General features: G+C 43.0%; 1 protein-coding gene across 1 annotated transcript in view; it reads right to left on the reverse strand.

Annotated features, from left to right (window-relative positions):
• Positions 1 to 217: 217 nt before the first annotated feature.
• pxdn (peroxidasin) overlaps positions 218 to 21,402 on the reverse strand; it is a 51,639-nt gene continuing 30,454 nt past the window's right edge. The window contains exons 10-23 of the mRNA XM_075447871.1: positions 20,876 to 21,148; positions 20,374 to 20,649; positions 17,972 to 18,084; positions 17,602 to 17,758; positions 16,522 to 16,630; positions 12,408 to 12,565; positions 8,160 to 9,166; positions 7,583 to 8,079; positions 6,718 to 6,852; positions 6,260 to 6,468; positions 3,737 to 3,848; positions 3,337 to 3,469; positions 2,711 to 2,824; positions 218 to 2,561 (exon numbers count right to left, since the gene is read on the reverse strand). Coding sequence (XP_075303986.1) covers positions 2,418 to 2,561; positions 2,711 to 2,824; positions 3,337 to 3,469; positions 3,737 to 3,848; positions 6,260 to 6,468; positions 6,718 to 6,852; positions 7,583 to 8,079; positions 8,160 to 9,166; positions 12,408 to 12,565; positions 16,522 to 16,630; positions 17,602 to 17,758; positions 17,972 to 18,084; positions 20,374 to 20,649; positions 20,876 to 21,148 — 3,437 coding nt within the window. The 3' untranslated portion in view covers positions 218 to 2,417. The remainder of the gene's footprint in view (positions 2,562 to 2,710; positions 2,825 to 3,336; positions 3,470 to 3,736; positions 3,849 to 6,259; positions 6,469 to 6,717; positions 6,853 to 7,582; positions 8,080 to 8,159; positions 9,167 to 12,407; positions 12,566 to 16,521; positions 16,631 to 17,601; positions 17,759 to 17,971; positions 18,085 to 20,373; positions 20,650 to 20,875; positions 21,149 to 21,402) is intronic.

Below are 21,402 nucleotides of genomic sequence, written 5' to 3' on the forward strand. Positions count from 1 at the left end.
AAGAAAGATTGAAATAAATGTTTGATAGCCAGCATATAACAGACAAAACTGCACAGATTTCAGACAGATTTGACCTGCAATGCAAGAACTGCATCTAGTGATAAAAATGAGGATTGATGAGCTGATGATAGGTCTTATCTTCAAAGACATGATCATCTGTTTAGTTTTGAGCCACCACAAAGCACAGCGTCTGACAAAGAACAGGCACCAACATGAATGACTGTAATTCGGATGTGGCTTATTTATTATCACTGTTGAGAGGCATACATTACAGTGCAAACCAGTCTTTGGCAAAAGTACAATACAACTGTCATGATAGGCACTAGTATATCCACATTGACCACTGGGACAGTGTTGATAAAGCATGTTCAGTCTTGTAGAGCAGTGCATTCCACTGGCACTTGGCACTTTTTCAAGGGGAAATGAAAAGAGACAGAGCCATGATGGAAAAAAAAAAAAAAAATAGAGCTAATACAACAGATATATAATACTAGTGACGAAGACAGCTCACACTGTTTTGGCAGGCAAAAGCCTAGGAAAATGCATTTGCAGAAAAATACCCAACTGTAAACACACAAAACGGTCTAAAATGTTTGAACACATATGATACCAGTGTGACTGCAGTTTACTAATCCGTCTGTAATCCTCAACTGACAATGTCGCAGACTATTACTCACAGACAGATGCTTGATCAGGATGTTGCTACAAAAATGAAACAATGGACAGGAACACAAGCTGCATCTACACAATCAGGGCGAGGCAAAACAGGAAAACAAATGTTACACAAAGCGAGCCAGTGCATGAAGTACAATGAGTGGTATTTGTTTATGTACAGTACATATAGAAGATCTCGCAACTGCAATACGGTGAGACTTGTTCTACTTCTATCCCAATCAACTGCACCCTCCCCTAACGTCACCCTCGCTCCCCCTCTCATATGGCTTCCATTACAGAGGAATGAGGGTCAGAGGGCTGCTCTGCTCAATGACGTCAGTCCAGACTCAAAAATCTTCAATATGGCAAAGAAACAAGAGCAGGGCAAGCATTCCTGACATACATCAACACTAAAGACCGTCCTCATAGGGGGATATCGGAACAAAAACTGTGAAAAAGTGGGAAAAGGAAGAGTCAAAAGTGGAAAACGAGGGAATCCATGCAAGCGCGTCCTTATGTTAAGTGAAGCCTGAGAGCAGAGAAGCAGTTACAGTGGCAGCCCTTCGGTTGGGAGTAAAAAAAGAAACAGAGAGCAGGTCAGAAGGAGAATACTGCTGTGGTAAAGATAGCAGTACCACAGGCTGAATCCGGACCATTACAACATTCATATATAGTTTCATAGATAAACGTGCTATTTTTTTGCCATTTTAGAAGTTGCTAAATCATATTTTTTGGCTTTAAAAGCTGAGTTCACAACATTACAGTGGTGCAAATTAATATTCTGTCACTGCTTTCTGCAAGCAAAATGAAACTTTAAGTGGAGCACGATGGTGCAAGTTGAGTGTCCTGCAACGGAGAGAACCAAATGGCTCCGCCTCACTCAAGCCCAGAAGAGGCCAACAGACAGTAAGCCAGTTATCCATGGAGAGAGGAGCAGTAATCAGTAGACATGTTTCTTTTGCATTACATTTTTCTAGGGCTTCACATTATCTTCATATGTAAGCATTTTCATACAAAAAGGGTAAAAAGCACATTATAACAAGATATAAAGCACCAGGATTAAAAGATGCGGTAACTCTACACATGACAAGTCTTTCAGTTCGAATAGAACGATCCTCTCAGTTGTGATGCATCATTAAAGACATACTGAGTGTATATAGGTTGCTTTGCATACAAAGAATAATACTTTGAAGGTTTGTATTTAGTGAATAAATCATAATAAAATGGGGAAATAGCACCAGTTTTCGGCATCTCTAACCTGAGATCATTTTGCGAGACAACAAAGCGGCTGCCGCCTTTCCATCAACTTCCCTTTCCTGCTTGTCGACAGCGACTAGTCCTGCGTTTTCTCATCAAGTGCAGGAGAGCAAATGACGGCTGTTTTTTTTTTTTTTTTTTTACACTTCAGAAGCCTCAGTGACCGAGGAGGAGAGGTTTGTCCATCTTGTTTAGAATCCATTCATCGCTACAGACGTGAATCTGTTGAGTTCTTGTTGACTTGGAGCTGAAAGGTTTCAAACCAACCTTGGGCTGCCGGCTCAGGGAGGCTGCAACAAACTGAAATTTGCAACAAACAAAAGCGACCCCTCCCTGGAATGGAAATAAAAATTTAAAAACCAAAGATGTCTATTGAGGAAATATCGAGGTTAACTGTGGCTGCGGATCGGCACAGCTTCACGAGTCCCGTCTCCTCTCGATAGGACTGATTATGAGTGACTTTCAGACACTAGTTTGTCGGGGGGATTGTTGGGCGATCCTGAGGGTTACTCGTGGTGGGTGGCTGCGTTTTGACTCTTGTTAACATCTGCCTGCTGGAGGCACACCGGACAGCAGGCGCCTTTTAGCTTGATGGGCTGTTTGCACTCAGTTTTGGGACATGACTCCACAAAGCAGGTCACCTGGGCGTCCTGAGGGGGGAACAGAGGGAACAAAAGATCAGATCTTTTTGACAGTCGATGTGGACGGACAGCTCAGCCTGAGTGAGGAGCACCAGAACGTTATCAGTGCACGTGTTTCTGCGGTGTGGCTTATTAACTGCATTCTGGTTTGAACATACTCTGCATTCACACGTGGAGCAGGAGTCCTTTTTCCACCGCTCTCCGTCTGTCCGCTCGCGGCCCTCATTATCAGTGCAGTCAGTCTTGCTCAGACGGGCTTCAAGTCTTTTAATCTGCAGGATAAAAACAGGCGTGCAACAAATGCCAATGTTTCACTCCGAAAAAGCACACCGGATACAGCATTAAACTGTTGTTCTTTCAATAACGAGCTCTTTGAGCTTTAAGCTGTTTGAATGTGGCAAAGGTTTAGCATTATAGGGTTGGAGAGCAGTTATCTGCTACAAACATCCAAAAAAAAGTTATACTTTTATGTCTAGCATGTGGGCTAATTGTTACAGCTCACATACACAATTCACACGTTAGTTTAACTGATTTTGTCTTCCATTTAATATGTCAATCCTGTGTCATGCAGTACATTTTGTTAAGATGTGAAATGTAGTTTGGTAGTAAAGTGTTGGGCCATCGTGTGCAGCCCCAATAACTTCAGTGTACCTTAGCATTGATTCTACAACTGCATCAAACCGTCTCTCGGTGCCAACAGCTGGACAGATCGAAGCTCGTTTTTTAAGACATTACTAAATGCACAGATGCAAAACGCCATCTGTGTGTGCACACACACACACACCTGCTTCCGTAAGCTTGTGATGGTCTTCTGCATGTCGGAGACAAAATCCTGGAACTCGTTGATCGAGGGTTCAGTGCTTTTTTTGGAGGTTACAGTAACATTGGCAAGACTTTCTCTGGCTTCTTCCACTGAGCTGCAAATACAAATGGATCGATCGTCTAAATAGTGTACGCATGATATGTTTTATATGCATCATAAACCTCTATGAAACTCCTAAATCCTGCTCAATGACGGGGTTAGGGTAGGGTTATTTAAACACTTAAATAGCTGAATTGGAGTCCTACAAACAACAGCTGAAGTTTCTGCTCAGTACAGGGTAAGCTCTACATTTCTCACCACTTGATCAGAGGAAGCTTTTGATTGACTTTTTTCAAACACATTGTTTGCTTTGCTGTGTTACCTTTTCTCCTGGAGGCTGTTGGCAGGTTTCTCATCTTGGTGGCTGTGCTCAGCTGATCTGCGTCCCCGGAAGTGGTATGACAGGGCGTTGAACTGACCCTTGGTTCTGCAGTCTGATGGGCCAAACACAACACAACATGCTGCTGTTCACTAACACAGGAAAAACAAGTGCAAGAAGTGTTCGAGGTTTAAATTATCCGACAATCGGCCGCAACATTAAAACCCCCTGCCTTATATTGCACAAGTCACCAAGGCCAAAATGGTGCAAGGTGAAGCCTCTATGAACCTGATTTACAGCACATCCTCCAGATGATTAATCAAGGCAACACCATTACTCTTGAAAAACTTATTTTTTTTCTTCCATTAAGCAATTTTTGTTTGGTTCATAACTCAAGAACTGAGACGGCCAAATAAAACAGATTTAATTTTCTCCACTTTATTGAGTTTCTCGGTTTCACATTTGGTAAAACTGTGCTTTTTTATTCTTACTTTCACTGTTGTGTCTATTTTACGGAAGCCTAGAGCGGACGTGGTACGTATAAACTTTTTTCTGATGGTTTTCTCGAGATAACGAGTTAATTTACAGATGGTTTTCGAGGCCACTTTTTCTCCCCAGTCCGCCCCTGTTTATATGTGTTTATATGTATTTCTGGCAAAGGTGTACCCATTTTTACCCCCCTTTCATTGAAAACTGAATAAAGTAGCCTATGAATTAAACATGGAATGTGGAGCGTTTGTGTAACAATTCTGCTGTGAAAATGCACAAAGCAAATCCCGCTGGTACGGAAGCCGAAGCTGGTGTGACAAGAATTTGAAGAATGGAGTCAGGTTTAACACACACCAAACACCAAGTTTTCTCGAGATAATGAGTTATAAATCTCGTTATCTCGTGATAACGACATAATTAGATTTGAGATTTGTGCATGTATCTATAGTTTTATAAAAGAGCCCAATGAATACTTTACACATTTGGGGTCTTTACGTGTACACATAGTTTTAGGCATCAGGCCCCTGCTATTATGGGGAAACTCTTCCCAAGTCATCACAGAGGTGCTCGCTTCCCATTTTTCCGCCGAGAACACATCAACTTGAAAAACTGACCTCTCCTTTGCAGAGTAATATATCCCACGCTTTTGAGAGGTGCCACTGTGCTGTGACAACGTTATTACCTTTACCTGCCTGCAGTTTTAATGTTGTGGCTGGTGGCTGTATGTTTTCATTTACCACTAAAGGACAACATGCCCTAAATCTCTTGCCTTTACGCTTGAATAGGCACTAATGATGTACATGCACATCTCCAGGACATCATGAGGACACATACACTGCTGCACTGCCTGCTAACACACACACACACACACACACACACGCTCACACACACAGTAAATCTGTCTGAAAGTTATGTAAAAAAATCATTTGCATCTGTAAAATACATTAAAAATACAAAAGTGAAGGAACACACTTTTCCCAGTAATTGCAGCAGTTTGTCTGTCCATGTAACATGGGCTTGTTTATTAGAAAATAAAAACACTCCCATAGATCAACATGCAGAGTAATGTGCTGCTACATTTGCGAGTCACGCCAAAGGTTACGTGTATGTGTGGATTTTTACTGACACTGGTGGCACGGCTGCCTGTATAAACTGTGCATGAAATCATAAATATTTATGGAAAGAATGTGGAGTCGCCATCTGTTCGCTACTTTTCCTTCAAAAGCTTCTTGTGTTACTTCATCAAAGAATTCATGGAAAAAAGGTGGAGAGACTCTGGCTGCATGTTTTATTGGAAAACCAAGACGATGATGATGATATATACTGGAGCTGGTTTGAAAACAAAAAAAGATACAACTGGAGTTTAAAGGCACACTTGGCAGAATATAACTAAAGAAAACGCTCATAGAAAAGTAATTCCTCTAAATCACATCTTATTATTTTAGCAGCGGTTGATGTATTTTTCTGCAGAGACTCGCTTCTCTGTTAGCTTTTCCTTAAATTTCTTCTTTTTTTTCCTGTATTTGGGACATTTTTGGGCTATAACGTTTGCACAGTTGGTGTGAGGACTGTAAAGCTGTCAGAAGAAATTGCCGTTTCCTCCCTCTGCCATCCACTCATCTCTACTTAACATTTAAAGGCTCCGTCTGTGAAATAAAATCCAATAATACAACCCCTCCAACAGGGTATTTTGTGGGTGTGTGCAGGTGGGGCCATGCTCCATTTGTGCTTTAGAAAGATGACACACTCTGTATATAACATTATATTTCTCTGACATGCAGCAGTGTTCTGTGACTGACTAAAGTCTGCTTTCTTTTTCCTGAACACTACTGTTAGAGGAGAAGGGGCAAAGTATAAATGCTGCATTTGGATCAAATGGTCACTGAAAAGAGAAGTTTAATCAGTCAAATTCAGGATGAGCTAATAATTTTCATGAAATCGTACAATGATCTACATTTGAGATGTTTTCCATAGTTTTTCTACTGGATCGGGGTTGTATATCAGGGGGTTGCGTGTGGTGACGGCCGCTCGCCTTACCCTCACAGCAGTCCTGCCACATGCGCAGGTCAATCTTAGGGATCTCGTCGCAGCTGCCGTAGCCGTGGGGCAACTCGGCCACCCTGAACACATCGTGCTGGATGCGTGTGAGGTTGTCCCCGTTGTCGCACAGCACTCGAGTCAGAGACGCCTGCTTCAGCTGGGTCAGCTGGGCAGGAGCGAACACGCCCGGGTTTTCATACCAGAACCTGATGAGAAAATGAAATTGAACTCTCTGTGCAGCTCTCTTGCTTTCACACGATGGTGTGCAATTCAATACGGTTCCTGAAAGTAAGATCATTTTCATTTCTGCTCGGGGACAATCACATGAAAAACATTGAAAAAAAAAGCGCTGGCTTTAGATGTTAGATGTCCCAATTTGGGTGAAGTGGAGGCCTTCCTTCATGTCAGACAACATGTTTGAACTGTGAGATGAGACGTGTGGGATCCTCCTGTACCTGTCACCGTCCCGCAAGCGTTTGAATTGCATGGCGAGCACACACATGAGGGTGGGCCCCAATCTACTGCCAGGGACCAGGTCTTCAGCCATCAAGGCCGGGAACAGGTCAACGTTGAGAGGGGAGCCATAGAGCCTGTCATGCACAGAAATGTTTAATTAAACTAAAATACTCATTTTAGTTTTGTTCACGAAGTGTGCAGAGTATTGTGTAGCATCCACACAGATGGGTCTACATCCTTCCACTGATTCGTCTTGTCATGATATCCATTACAACACTTTGGATTTTCTGACACTGATGACTGAGACTGATCATCTTAAGTCAAGCACAACACATTTAGAAGTCGATCAAATATTAGCATTCTAAACACATATCTTCACCACAATGCAATGTAGATTTTTCAACATTTGGACCATTAAATATTTGATCCACTGTGGAAAGTTTGAAAGTTGCTTGACAGGAAATGGGGGCAGAGAGACGGGATAACATACAGCAAAAGGCCTAAGCCGGGACTTGAACTTGGGCTGGCTGCATCGAGGAACTTTGGCCTCAGTACAAAGGGCAGTTGAGCTATCCGGCGCTCCATGGATTTGAACTTTAACTAAAAATGATCCCTTTGGACGAGAACTCTGTGTTGAATTAAGAACTTGCGATGTAGATTCACAGCTGAGAGAACAGTTAAATATCTTTACAGTTACAGTAAACTAAAATGTAGGTTTTATCAGGAGAACCATGCTTTCACTTGGTGATGCAAAATGGATCAAGTATGTTTTTATAGCAACTGCGGATGTCTTATCAGTCTAGGCCAATATTTCAGAATATTCAAATTTACATTCTGAAAATGTCATCTTGAAATAAAAATTACCTCTGTAGTTTCTCTCTAACAACTGGGTTCTTAATCTCGTTCTTCAAGTCATCGAAGGTCTGAGCCGAGGTCAGGTTACAGAAGGTCCTGAAGTCGTTGTACGGCGGTATGCCGTGATCCCTTCCTCTCTGAATATTCATGGCAGCCAGGTCCAGAGCCACAGCATGGGCCATGGAGAACAACCTCTCCGTCAGCTCCGTGTTCAGAAGCTGTGTGGGAACGCGCATTTTACCGGCGACACCAAAGAGCCCACGAAGGAGTGGGTCAATGCCTCCCTCATTTACAATGCGGAACGGAGAGAAGAAGGCCCGGTGCAGAGAGATGTGTCCCTGGGGGATAGGCTGGAAGTTCTCATTCAACCTGTAGAGTATTGGGTTGATGAGGGTGTGTCCAAAGCGGAAAGCAGCTGTGGCAAACGCATTGAAGATACCGGAGTTGATGTTGGGGTCATAACCGGCGTATGGCCCCATCATCTTCATACCTGCCTCACCTAGAATCTGGGAGGAAAGAAAGCTGTTTAACAAAATCACATCAGAAATTCGAAAGGAGTGCACAGACTTAAGCTCGGAGGTGTTACCTTTGGCAACCAGTGACTGTAGGTGATATGTTGCATCTGGGCTCCCACTATCTTCCTGGCTTCGTGGTAGATGGTGTCCCCGTCCCAGTGGGGGTTGAGTCTCAGCAGCTCGGTCGCTATGCGGTTGTGCTCCCTGAACCAGACGGTGTGCATGGCAGTCAAGCCAAGCTGCTCGTTGGCCCGGTGGTCTCCGGCTAAGAAACACGGGATGGGACTCTCATTCTCATCCCTCATACACTCAGTGGGAGGTCCGGTGGCGAATGGCAGAAGTGGCTTTCCTGTTCGTTGTATAATGCCTTGACGCAGCAGCCCCCTTTGGCTGGCCAAATCCCGGATTTCCTCCGATTCATGTCGTGAGTTGCCGTAGACATTCGAGGCATCAATGTAAGAGGTGAGTTGATTGATTTGCTCTCTAGGATACACGCTATTCATGAGCAGGGACGTCATGCCGCTGCCGCACACAGGGCTGGATCGCACAAAGAACATGCAGCGGGCGCCACTTCGCAGCTGCCGCTGGTCGTTGGGAGGGAACTGGATGGGAAAGCACGGTGGGTCGTTTGTGCAGACCTGAGCACACAGCTGGCCATCCGAAAACCGTGACTGGCTTAGGGCAGCCACCGTTGAATCCAAGTCATGGTCCAGGAACTGACCCCACTGCATCAACATGTGAGTGTAGCGGTCATCGGGGGTGATGGTCTCTGATCCAATCATTGTAGTCGACACCAGTCTTGGCAGTGGTAACTTGTATCTGTTATGGGTCCGGTCTGTGGCGCCTCTCGGGAGGTTGAAGCCATTATCGTAGACCGATTTCAGGAGGCGTTCAAAAGCAGTGAGTGAGGCGCCCCACATAGGGTGCTGCAGGTTGTTGCAGGTACCATCGTGGCTACGGTACTTTTGGTGGAAGCAAATGTCGGAGCAGTTGTTGATGCGGCGGTGGGCCGTGCAGCCGGATAGATTGGCAATAACATCCAAAAAGTGGGGGGACACCAGGTCATTATAGCGAAATGCTGTGGAAAAGACAAAATAAATGTAACATCTTAGGAATGTCAATGTAGAATAAACAGATGAAGGTTTCATTAATATAAAAAATTAAAAATTGGGACCACTGTTCTTGTCCCAGTATACACACAAGGGAATTTTTAAGCTAAGTATATCTGACAGGGTAATGCTATAGACTGTGAGCAAACATTCAAGAGATTCAGCTTTCTTTGTGGGAGACGTTGTACATGTAAGTACAGCTGAATTCACTGCACAGTCATCGTCTTAAAGTTACTATAATGGCGATTTTGTCAGCTGATGCAGTGGTTCTAAAATTAGGATTTTATTAGAGCAGAGCGACAGTTTGAATACTAAGTGACGGCGAGTTGACACATAGTGGCTGACTTGTTTATCCGCCTCACTAAAGAGACGGACAAATATGTGAATGAGAGCAGCTTTATTGGGAATTCATCTGTGTTAATATACACTCTAATATTCACTGACTATGTTCAGTTATAAATCTGCAGCATGCTTTGCATGATTTCATCTGATATGAACTTATTTTAAAAATATTTCAGCAAACATACTACTGAGGACTCACAGGTTAAGATCCACAGCAGCAGACTATACAATAATTTATTGTCTGTTGGTATGATAAACACATGTTTAAAGTGTTATTATATATTTTAAAAAAAAGTACAGGTTCATATTTTAATTATAAAATAGTTTTGTGTGCCACAAGCCTTTTTTTTAATCCCCCACACTCCCAATGACTCAGTCTGTCTTACTGGTCAGTTTGATGGTCAAAATGTTTGAGGCATTCTGAACATTCTCTGTTGGAGGGAATAGCAAGCAAGCCACAGGGCAGACATTATGTAATGTGTTTCACAGTGATGTCATAAATTCCAGTAGGAACTATCCACAGGGCGTTTCAAGCAGATGAGCAGCAGTGCTTTATAATGGAGAACAGCGCCTTTCTGGAGTGGGTTTTGTAGCTTTGCACTTTTTACATGCACAAAAAGCTGAGACACAGTGAGACAAAACCCACAGAGAATAATGTGCCATCACTACATATTTTTTTTTGGTTAATAGTTGATGCAGTTGTTCACTGCTTCTGGGAGTTGAAAGAACCTCCTGTTTTGAGGGTGCAGGTCCCACACAGAGTAACAAAAGTGCACTGATATGTGAGTCCCCCTGTGTAAAAGCTGGGCAGCATATCAGTGTGTGTGTGTGTGTGTGTGTGTGTGTGTTTGTCTATGTGTGACAGCTCTGTGGTGTTGTGGTTGTGCTTGAGAACAAGTGTTAAGTGCGAGCGGCCTACCTCAGTGAGAATGAGGTGAGACTTCCTGTGGAAACTCTTTGACCAGCCCCCACCCACCTCACTGGTGTCGTGTGTATAAATGCCAGCGTTGTGACTTTTATGAAGAATGGGGAAACTGTGGTGTTGCCATCACAGATGAAGTGCAGATGAAAAAAAAAACCAACCCAGCACATTTGTTTCTGCTGACAGGCAGAAATCTCTCTGATGGTTTGGTTTGAGGCCAATGCAACAATGAACAATTAGTTGTTGGTATAAGTAATGAAAACACTGTCTCTACCTCTCCTACCAACACCACTACCACTACCTCCAACTTGAACTTGATTTTTCTCCATCACAAAGCAACAAATGAGACAGATTGTGTATACTGACTGATGCTGTATATAGGCAGCCTTTGACCTTTGCACTCTTAAAGTTAACCCTCCATTAGTGGAGTACTTTCATACTCCATAAAGTCCAAATAGACAGTACTCCAGTTTCCCTCCAGGACATTTTTCATACACATGTGAAAGCACACAGCACTGTGCATACATACATCCAGTTTAATTCATGCTCCTCACTCTACCCACACACATAATTGATAAAATGTGCACAACATCTTAAAATTTGTCCAGTGCTCTGGAGTGATTGGACGTCAAGTGTTGAGCAGTGTGACACGGGACTAATAAAAGTGTTTACAAGCTCCTCGTCAACTGCTCCGTGTTTACGTCTCTGTCCCCAAGGTCGTGCTGGGGAGAAAATGGCAGACAGATGGAGGGACGCAGCCATCTGTGGCTCACAGGAACAGTAATTCATACAGAGAATTGGATTATGGGCTTCACATGACTTTGCTTAAGAAACTAAATGGAAGCTTCTGGGACATTAGTGGGACAACTTTGTGTATTTTCGGATGTTTTGGAGAATTTCTGAAAATCTCAACGAGAAGCGCTCCGAGCAACCGCACTCGTCTCCATTAAGAAGAATCAAAAGGATGCCGTTCCTTTGATGGTCTTTGAAAAACTTCAGCATGAATCCATAATCATGACATCTCGATCGCGGCTGCTGAAATACATGCTAATATTCCACATGGATATTTCACCGAGGCGTAAAGCTCAGTACACACTGCCATTTTCAGTTGTCCCATGTGGGAGATGACCAACGTCAAACAATCGTGGAGATATCTCTGATTGTGGTTAAAAACGGCACCGGGCAGAGAAAAAGCTTCAAAGACCACGAGTTTGATGATCTCAAAACCAAGTCAGGTGGTCAGACAAATTATTGACAGATAGCATGGAGCACTGAAACTTCTAGAATTTAAAATAAATACATAAATCTATAAATTACCCTAAAAATAAATTAGAACATCAACAAATGTTGCTAAAATAAAGTAAAAACATCAACGTATAGAATGTGAAATAAACTGATATTTCTGTTTTAATTTCCAACTGTATTAATTCAACTAAGTGTTAACAGCCCTATAAATTTACTTTAATTATTCATAAACTGTCTTTTTTTGCATCTTCCCTCAATTTATTTCCCTAAACGTATCTATGTATGTATATTATTGTCATTTCATTTTGTATTTTATATATCAAATCACTGCACTTCTTACATCCACTGATGTAAATATCTACAATTTACCTTTTGTGTTGTCTTCTATTCATTTCCCCAAGCCTGCTTATTTCCATATTCACTTATATTTCTGTACGGATTCCTACTTTATTATGCAAATGAGCGGGGCTGCCTTTCAGAGTGGTGAAACTGATCAAACAGTAGGTGAGGAGCTGAGCCCATGAAACCAATAAAAACATGTGACCCTAGCAGAGTCATCTGAAGCAGAACTGAAAGTCGATTGAACATTTTCCGATTTTTTTGGACCAGTGTAAAAAGCGTATACTGTGCCTGACAGATCCTACAGCAACACGAACATCCACACATCTTCGCTGGGACACATAATAAAAACTGAGCCTCACCTGTACCGTTGGTGTCGACCATGAGACCCTGGTTGACGTGGTTCTGGATCAGCAGAAGAGTCTGCTCGAAGATCTCGCCAGCACGCGCCTGCCCCACCGTGTAGGGATCGCGAGGATATCGGAAAAGAGCGAGCAACTCTCCTGGGGTACGAGGCTGACTGGAGGGATGATGGGCAGGGAGGAGTGTAAGGGAGGAGAGGAGTGACGAAAGAGAGGAGAAAATAAATATGGTGCTATGAAACGAAGAGTCAAGACAACGAATGAGAGTGCAACAGAGATAAAAACAAAAACAAAAAAAAACATTTTTTTTGATTATTTTTTAGGGCAGGAAAAGCAGACAGATCTTCCTCTGACACTTTCCAGAATATTTTTCTACTGCAGTTTAACAAGTAGAAGCCAAAACCTTCCAAAACATGCGAGTCATTTCACTGAATTTGTTCCTGTGAATGACTCTCTGCCGTTCCTGCTTCAGCTCCCTCTCAAAGACCAATGGAGAGCTTTGCCTTCTCCTCAACTTGCTATTATAGGACTTACACCCAGCTAAAACTTCAAAACTCAACTGCAGGGGAACTCATGGGTGTGGTAAACCTTAGCAAACTTTTCCACGTGAGGTACAAATACAGAATCCATTGGAGCCACCACTGAAACATGTAACACTTTTATATGTCAATGGGCTTAAAATGGACGGTTGAACCTGCTTAAGTTTGGTACAAACCAACTGTTTTATGTGAACTCACGGTTAAACATACTTTCCTCCTCCAACCGACAACTACAAGAACTGGTTTTAAGCTAAAGAAGCTGCTGCCGAGACTTAATTCAAGGTGCATTTACAGAACTGTTTTCCTTTTTTTTTGAGGAAGAACATTACATTTAGCTTTGGTAATGTAAAAAACCTGTCTGCACAGATGCAGTCTGTTCCAGTCATACCCAGCTGCTACCATCAGCCACCGAACTCCACAGTCTGACAATTAGCAGCAACACAATGAATGGGAATCCCACTAACAAGTAATACCAGCTCTTCCTCTGATAAACTGCTGATCTCTGCAGGAATTCTTCATGGTTTCTGAGCGATCCGGCTGCGTCTCGTTCCGTGATGGCCATTAAATAGAACTGGAAATCCCCTTGTCTTAACTGAGACCACTATTCCGTGTGCGAGTGTGTTCGTGTATGCGTGGGTGGGCAGAGTGCGTGTGAGCACATGCCAAGAAAAGCACAACTGCTAACCACATCATTCACGAGGATGGAAACTTCTAAGAGCTTTACTGAAATCACCTCCATCTCTCACAGTGACAGACATAGCCTTAAGGTGTCTTTTATATCAGCATTCATTTCACAATTAAAGATCGAAATACAAGCAACTGTGGCCCCATCCACACGTAGCCGGGTATCTGCTAAAACGAATATATTTTTCCAAGTTTGGACCTGTCATCCACATGAAAACGCATAAAAACGCATCATAAACTAATATTTTTAAAAACTCCGGGCAAAGTGAAGATTTTTGAAAACCCCGTTTATGCAGCTGCGTGTAGACAGAGATAACCGGAGTTTTGCGTTTTCGAACGTCACAATATGCGCCAAAACAACAACAAATCTGCTTTAAAGTCTAAAGTGCGACCTTTGTTTACTGAAGAAGCATGGATGTCTTGAGAACTGTGGTGGTTATTATTGTGCAGGCGCTGTTTACTGCCTTGATTTTAGACGCCCAAGTCGTACTCCCAGAGGAATGGCGTGACAATTTCCGCATGTCCCGGTGTCCTCACTCCTGTTGCTGTCGGAATTATTACGTCCTCATATCGAGGGGCAGTCGGCTGTCATGTGATCACCTGTCAGTGTGCTCAAAAAAGTTGCGTGCACACTTTATTATTTAGCTGACGAGGGCAGATTGCGCAAAACAGCAAATGCATTTGGGTTGTCAAGACAGGTGAAAACGCAGATGTTCGGTTATGTGTGGAAGGTGTTTTTTTCGAAAACGAGGTAATGTGGATACAAATTATTTTATAAACGGAGGGGGGGAAACATTCGGTTTTAAAAATACCCGGCTACGTGTGTACATAGCCTGAGAAACAAAACAAAAGGTATAATAAGGCACACATAAATGTGCTAAAAGTACACAAGAGATGAAATAAGAACCCCAGTTTAAACAAATGGAAACAAAAGGCTAATTAAAAGTTGCCACTGAGGAGTCAAAGTATTTACTGACTAATTGCTCTTGTGGGCTAAAACACAAAATTATTGGTCATGATCTCTGAAGCATGCAGCAACATTTGCTGCCCCTCTCACTGAGTGGGCGCACGTTATGCGCCAAATAATGGGACAAACCCTCTTCTGTCTTGTGCCACATGACCATGTTGGCCCGCACAGAGTCTGTGCAGGACTGCATAAATTTAGCAGGAGAAGAAACTAAATGTTTTTGTTCTCACTTAATAATAATAATCTTCCAACAACGCACTGAATCTTTGCACGTCCGTACTGCAATGACACTCAAATAAATCAATATGTCGTGAACAAAGGAACTGTTCACAATTGGTATGAACGAGCACGGTGGGTGTCCTGACTGCAATAAATACAGGTGCAAACACACTGAGGCCGGATGGAGGATGCATTCAGGACGCTGGGTGTGTTCAGACATCCACCTGGATGTTTTCTTGTTCTCCTGATTTCCAGAAAAAATGCATTTTGTAAAGTTTAAACGTAAAAATTACATCAAACTTAGGCACAGGTGCTGGCTCATTTGAAATATTACAACAATCTGCAGGAATATAATTAACACTTGCTTAAGGGCCAAACGGTTAAACTTAACTGGCTCATCAGAGCCTTTGTCAATGGAAAAAAAAAGTTTTATTAAGGGAAATATTGATCAGTGGAAACCAGGAGGATTCAGAGATGAGTTTTAAATGATTAGCAACAATAAAATCACAAAGCAATATGTTGCATTTGTATCCACTTTGACAGCAAACCTGTGCAAAAAACAGCTGACGTTGATATCTAATGGGGTTAAAATCTTCAGCGTCTTTACAAGCACAGGTGCTGACTCTGAACTCTTCAAATCATTAGTTTTATGCTCCGTCACTTCTCTCAACCATGTCCGTTCCATAAGTGAGCTGTTTGTACAGCAGGGAGTGAACTCCTGTTACCCTCCCAAACTGCTGAGGTAATTAGTTTGTCATTCTTTACTATCCAAAACAGTAACCTCTTGGTTTACTGTGGAGCACATCCTTTCAGTCCTTCTTTCTCCGTCTTTGATGAGCGGCCCACACACACTTGCTCTACACTGGTCCTTCCCCTCCATATCGCAGACACACAGGCAGAGAGAAGGAAGAGCCTGCGCTGTGGTGGCTGCGCTCTGACGTGGATATGAAGAAATATGGATCCAATTTTACCAACTAAAACAGACTTAACCGTGGTCTCCAGAGTGAGTGCAGCAGCCTGGCAGCTGATAAGAACATTAATGCAGGACAGGGATGAAGCATTCTGTTTCTCATCTAACTGCACATACATACAAATACAGCTAAAATAGAATGTCATTAAATAATAATCAAATGTTATATTACAATCAAGATCAAATAATAAAGAAAAATAAAATTGCAATAATAATTTTTAATTTAAAGCCGTCCACCTGTGGACGGATTGTTAATGCCAAATGCAAACATGGCTTTAAATGGAGGTCTGCTTCATGCATGGGTCGTTCACTTCCCAGCCGATTCTCTGCCAGGCCCACTCCCACTGACTGACAGCTGTTCTAACACAATTCTAAGTGGCTGCATCTGTAAATGGACTGTTTTTGCCTTCTGATTCAATCATATGATGAGCCTGAAAGAGAACACCTGAGAGTCACCATGTGTGAAGGCATGGACGTTTTCACACATCTGCTGCAGCCACAGATATTGTAGAGGGGCTGCATGTGAGAACAAAACTGTCTGCGACATTTGCTCCTGGCTGCCAAGCCACAAGGCCTGGAAGACCAGTCAGTCTGTGGGAATATCTATTGAACAGTGAGTTCTTTGCTGTGAAATGCTTGAGCGAAAAGAGGAACAGGGGAGGATGTCTGGACTGAACTGTTATGTGTGAAAACAGTTTCTTTGTGTGTTTGTTGTGGGACTTTTTCATATCCTACCCATCAAAGAGACGTCTCCTCGTGGACTCGATAGCACTGTCCACGTTACGGATGGCCTGCTCTATGGATGTGCTCACGAAAGTGTCGCCCTCTCTGCTGACTGCGGGTACTGACAGAGACAGACAGAGAGAAGCCAGGGTTAAAAAAGACAAACTAAAGAGCTCAAAACATCACAACAGAGCATTTCTTTACCACTTTGAGGTGCTTTTTTCCCCTTAAGAACATCGATTGACCGTTAAATCGTAGGGTTTGCAAATAAAGCCGAGTTTAATTAGTTTTCTTGACTTTAGAACTTTAGCACTTCAGCTTCCCTTCTGACGCTGGAGTGAAGACATTTCTGGCATGCTCCTTCAGGTCAGTGTGCCATTGAAAACAGTGAGATTTGGATGTGGTGACTGAGAGAGTCCAACAAAAACTGAGCACATTGATCCAGTTTATAGTCCGCCAGCAGAGTGCTGCAGTCTGACTGCAGAAGTCTCAGCAGGAAACACCAACACACACACAGAAGAGTTGACAGGAATCTGAGAGCTCTGCAGCAGAGTGTGACTGAATTACTGAACATCAACAGAAGCCTTCTCACACTCAGTCTACAAGATATCACATCACAGCCCTGATTCTGGGGATATGACGCTCAAGCTTTTAAAGTTTCTTTTTCACCTTCTCTTCTGCCTGGGCTGTTTAAAGCTGATTGAATGGCAGCTATTTAATGACCCCTATGTTTTGCACATGGAGTAAAAATTCTTATTTTCATCACTCCCACTAAAACAATGTGGTTGACTCCTTTTTCGGGTAATGGGAACTTTTAAGTTCCAAATCAAGGAAATTACAAAAAGGTTTGAGGCTCCAAAGTGTTTCCTCCGTGAGGCGGCTGGCTCAGACTCCAGAGCTGTCGACGATGTGACACACTGCTGAGTGTTAACGTTTTTAGAACGGTGATGATGACCGCACGTTGCACACTCAAGCTGTACCCAAGCCCCAAAATGGATTTTTACAAATAGACTTCGGAGGATATATCCCTCTGTTACAACACCTGTCTCCTTTTGAGGACAAAAAGGTTGAGATCTGGCAGCTGTTTCTCACCTGTGACTGTCAGCACCATGCTAGCAACCTGGTAGCCGATGGGATTGCGGGCGATGCACTCATAGCGTCCAGCGTCAACAGTGCCCGCATCCTTCACCTCCAGGAAACCCTCTTGGCTGATGTGAAACTTGCCACTTTCTGTCACCTGTACACCATCCTGAGAGAAACAGAAAGAAAGGATCATGGACCCGGAGCAACAACGAGACGGCGACCAACTTAAATCAACTTAACATTTGAATCGTTCAGCGACTTCATTTTCATTCAGTGCATTCGTGTATTCATCCCGCTAGCACTCATCTAAACCCCGTGACTTCTGTGGGGATGCAGTAAACAGACACCTGCCGAACGGACCGGAGCTTTTGGCTCTAACCTTGTTCCAGGTGATGACGGGCGGCGGCTGGCCCTGAGCACTGCAGAGGATCCGCACATCCTGGCCAGACTCCACAGTCAGGTCCCTTGGAGCATTTGTGAAAACAGGCGTTACTGAATGAGTTAAAACATACACACACGTTAATGATTACGCACCAGAGCTCAGTGTACTACACATGAACAGTGCATTATGCAGTCAATCACAGCATATATGAAACTGTCAGGCTTAGTATTTTACTGTGAGTACTAGCACACACACACACACACGCACGCACACACACACACACGCACAACCACAAGGTGTGTTACACTTTAGCAGATGTTTTTCCCTCCTCTGTTGCTGGGTGCTGTGCAAAGCATTGATCACCCAGATGTTAGTGTGAAGCTCTAAAAGGAGAGGAAGGCTTTCAAGATTCATACATTCATGCAGTGGGGGGAAAGAAGGGTTTAAGTCTCAAGACATGTATCAAAAATCATCTGGTTCTTACTGGCTCAGATGAACAACAACAGCATATTACATTGTGTCATTATTTCACCCCCAAAAAAAAGACAAAATGCTGAAAGCGTGTAAAAAAACGCTCTTTCACATCATTGCGGACAACGTTGCTTCAGTTCATAGAGGTTCGCAGCATTGGTTTATGCACAGGTTGAGGTCTGGACTTTGACTAGAGAGAAGAGGCTTTCTCCTAAAATCCCTCCCAAAAAGCTGTACTTGTTCTGTCTTTTTCTAATTTTACTGTCATGAACTTTAACACTTAACTTGCTAATTAAGCCCCGTAGAGTCTGAGATGTAGCTCTTGGGTTTTTTGCAGTTTCTCTGAGTATTGCACGGTCCGACCTTGGGGTGACAACTGTCTTGACTGTTTTCCACTTGTAAATAATCTTTCTCTTTGTAGAATGATGGACTCCAAACAGTTTGGAAATATCCTTATAACCCTTTACCAGATTGATGGGAATCCTTGCTGATGTCTTTTCTCCTCGGCACGAATGGTTTTGATCAGTACACGTCTGTTGTTATGGAGGTGCTCACACTTGCTGATGATCATTTAATAAAATGCATTTGATTAGCAGCACCTGGCTGCTTTTTACCCTCTTCATTCCAATGGTAGTAGTAAGGGGGGATTTTTTTTTTTTGTTGAATAAATAAATCTCTTCTGATTTATAAGCAGGCAGGTAGGAATACCTTTTTTTAACACAGCAGATATATTTGTAATGACTGAACTCCAATTAACTGTCCTTAAATTAAAAGTTTATTAACTTTATAAACATACGATTCACTACAGTGGATAGTACACAGCATCTATTCAGCAAAAAAGAGTGTTGATTCAAAGAGCACAGCTGCATGTAAACTGTTAATATTACTGGGATATTAACATTTCTGTGGAACAGAGGCATGCTAGACATCCACACAGGAAAACCTCAATGTTGTGTCCCATTAATCCCTGTTTCACTTTCTCTTAGCTCTGTGCTCTTATATATATATAACAGTTGTTATACGCTGCCACCGTGGTTGTGGGCTTGCACAGTATTTTAACTGTGAGGAGCCATTCTACAACATGTACTTTAAGCCATGTTAACAGCCATTACAACATGGAAAAACATGGTGTCATTTTAGGATTACAGGCTGCCAAGCTTTCCTGTATGACACCAAGCCTGTAATTTTAGCTGCACACACACAATAAAATTATGTGCACGCAGAACAAAAAGGTACTGTTACACCTTAACTTTTCTGCTTTCTCCTAAAGAAAATGCATCTAAACACAAGATGCATTACACACAATATTATCTGGGACGTGATCAATGACTTTAGAGAACTTCAAATTAATTTCATGGAGATTAACCCCAACTTTAACCAGAAACAAGCTAAAATTATCCCTAATTTTAACCAAAGATCACCTTACCACCACCGTAAAACCTGCCTTAAGCTTAAAATGTCATGAATTGCTTTATGGTTGTTTGCGTTTCGTCTTTACGAGGAGAAAAAGTCCTCATAATGTGAAGGTGTGAACAGATTCATGACCCAGTGACATGTGGAATACCTGGACCACACACACGCTCGCACACAGATCTGCAATGTACGTCTTTCAGTGCATACTGTACATGCACAGTAAGAGTTTAACAGCATGCTGGTGAACAACAAATTAGCTGCAAATGAAGGGTCCCCTTCCTTGCACCACTCCCACCCTCCTCACATTTACCACATACTCCAGCTCTCCTCCCCCACAAACACACAGCAGACTCGGTAACTATGACAGCGGTGCTTTTAGCTTAAGAAGCTACTCTTTAATCTGTGTCAATACAGCCTGTCATAGAGCCACCAAATAAGATGGAGTGTATTAAGGCTGTTCTGTCATATCATAAATTACAACATATTTCAAACATAGATTTCAACTACAGCCTCACCTCTCTGCTCGATGCTGAGCTGCATGGCAGTACGCACTGTCCCCACAGGGCTGATAGCCTGGCACTCATACTGGCCCTCATCGTGCGCTGCCACCCGAGTGATGCGAAGCGTACCAGAGGACAGAATCACGTGTCGACGGCCCAAAGGCAGAGGACTTCCCCCTTTGGTCCAGGCGATCACCGGTTGAGGATAGCCACTGGCCTCGCAGGGGAAATCCACCGTGTGACCCTCGAGGACTGACTGGTCTTGTGGCGTGACAGTGAACTGGGGGATCGCTGCATGTGGAAGGGGAGGGAAAACAGAAAATGCATAAATTTGTTGGTGAATTTGCTATAAAGGAGCCTTCACTGTGTCAGGGTGAAGACTTAGGTGGATAAATCTGACACCACCGCTACTGGGAGCGACAGAAAACTGGTTTTGTTAAGTCTTCATGTAAAACCATGACCATGCTGCAGGAACAAATGATGCAACATTAAAAAGTCAAAAAGTTGCTCCGGTTACCTTGTACAATGATGTAAGCTGTAGCATGTATGGTATCCACATTATTGGAGGCAAAACAGGTATACTGTCCTCCATCTTCCTGGACCACGTTCTGGATATAAAGGCCTCCAGAGGGAGTGATGTTGATACGGGCATCGCTGGGCAGGGGTGTGCGGTCGCCTTTCGTCCAGGACACTCTTGGCTGCGGCTGGCCTGTGGCGCTGCACTCCAGGGTCACACTCTCTCCCACCAGGACCTCAGTGTTCTGGGGTTGGATCACAAAACTTGGCCGTGCTGGAAGAGCAGGGGGACAAGGAGGGAAAAATGTGGGAACGACGTGAGATTAATTAGATGACAGTATTTTTCCATCAGGTTTTATGGTTTGAAAAACTTCACTATATGAGGAAACAAGTATGAATGTTGGCACCTTTAAGAAGAAAAGTTTTTAAAAACACGATGGCATTTTATAAACTTCAGTTTATGCACAAAGAAATAATACACCTTTGGTTAATCCCTAGTCGTTTCCCATCTGTTTATCAAAAATGCTG

The sequence above is a fragment of the Odontesthes bonariensis genome, chromosome 17 (assembly GCF_027942865.1).
Source record: "Odontesthes bonariensis isolate fOdoBon6 chromosome 17, fOdoBon6.hap1, whole genome shotgun sequence".
NCBI classification, from domain to species: Eukaryota; Metazoa; Chordata; class Actinopteri; order Atheriniformes; family Atherinopsidae; genus Odontesthes; species Odontesthes bonariensis.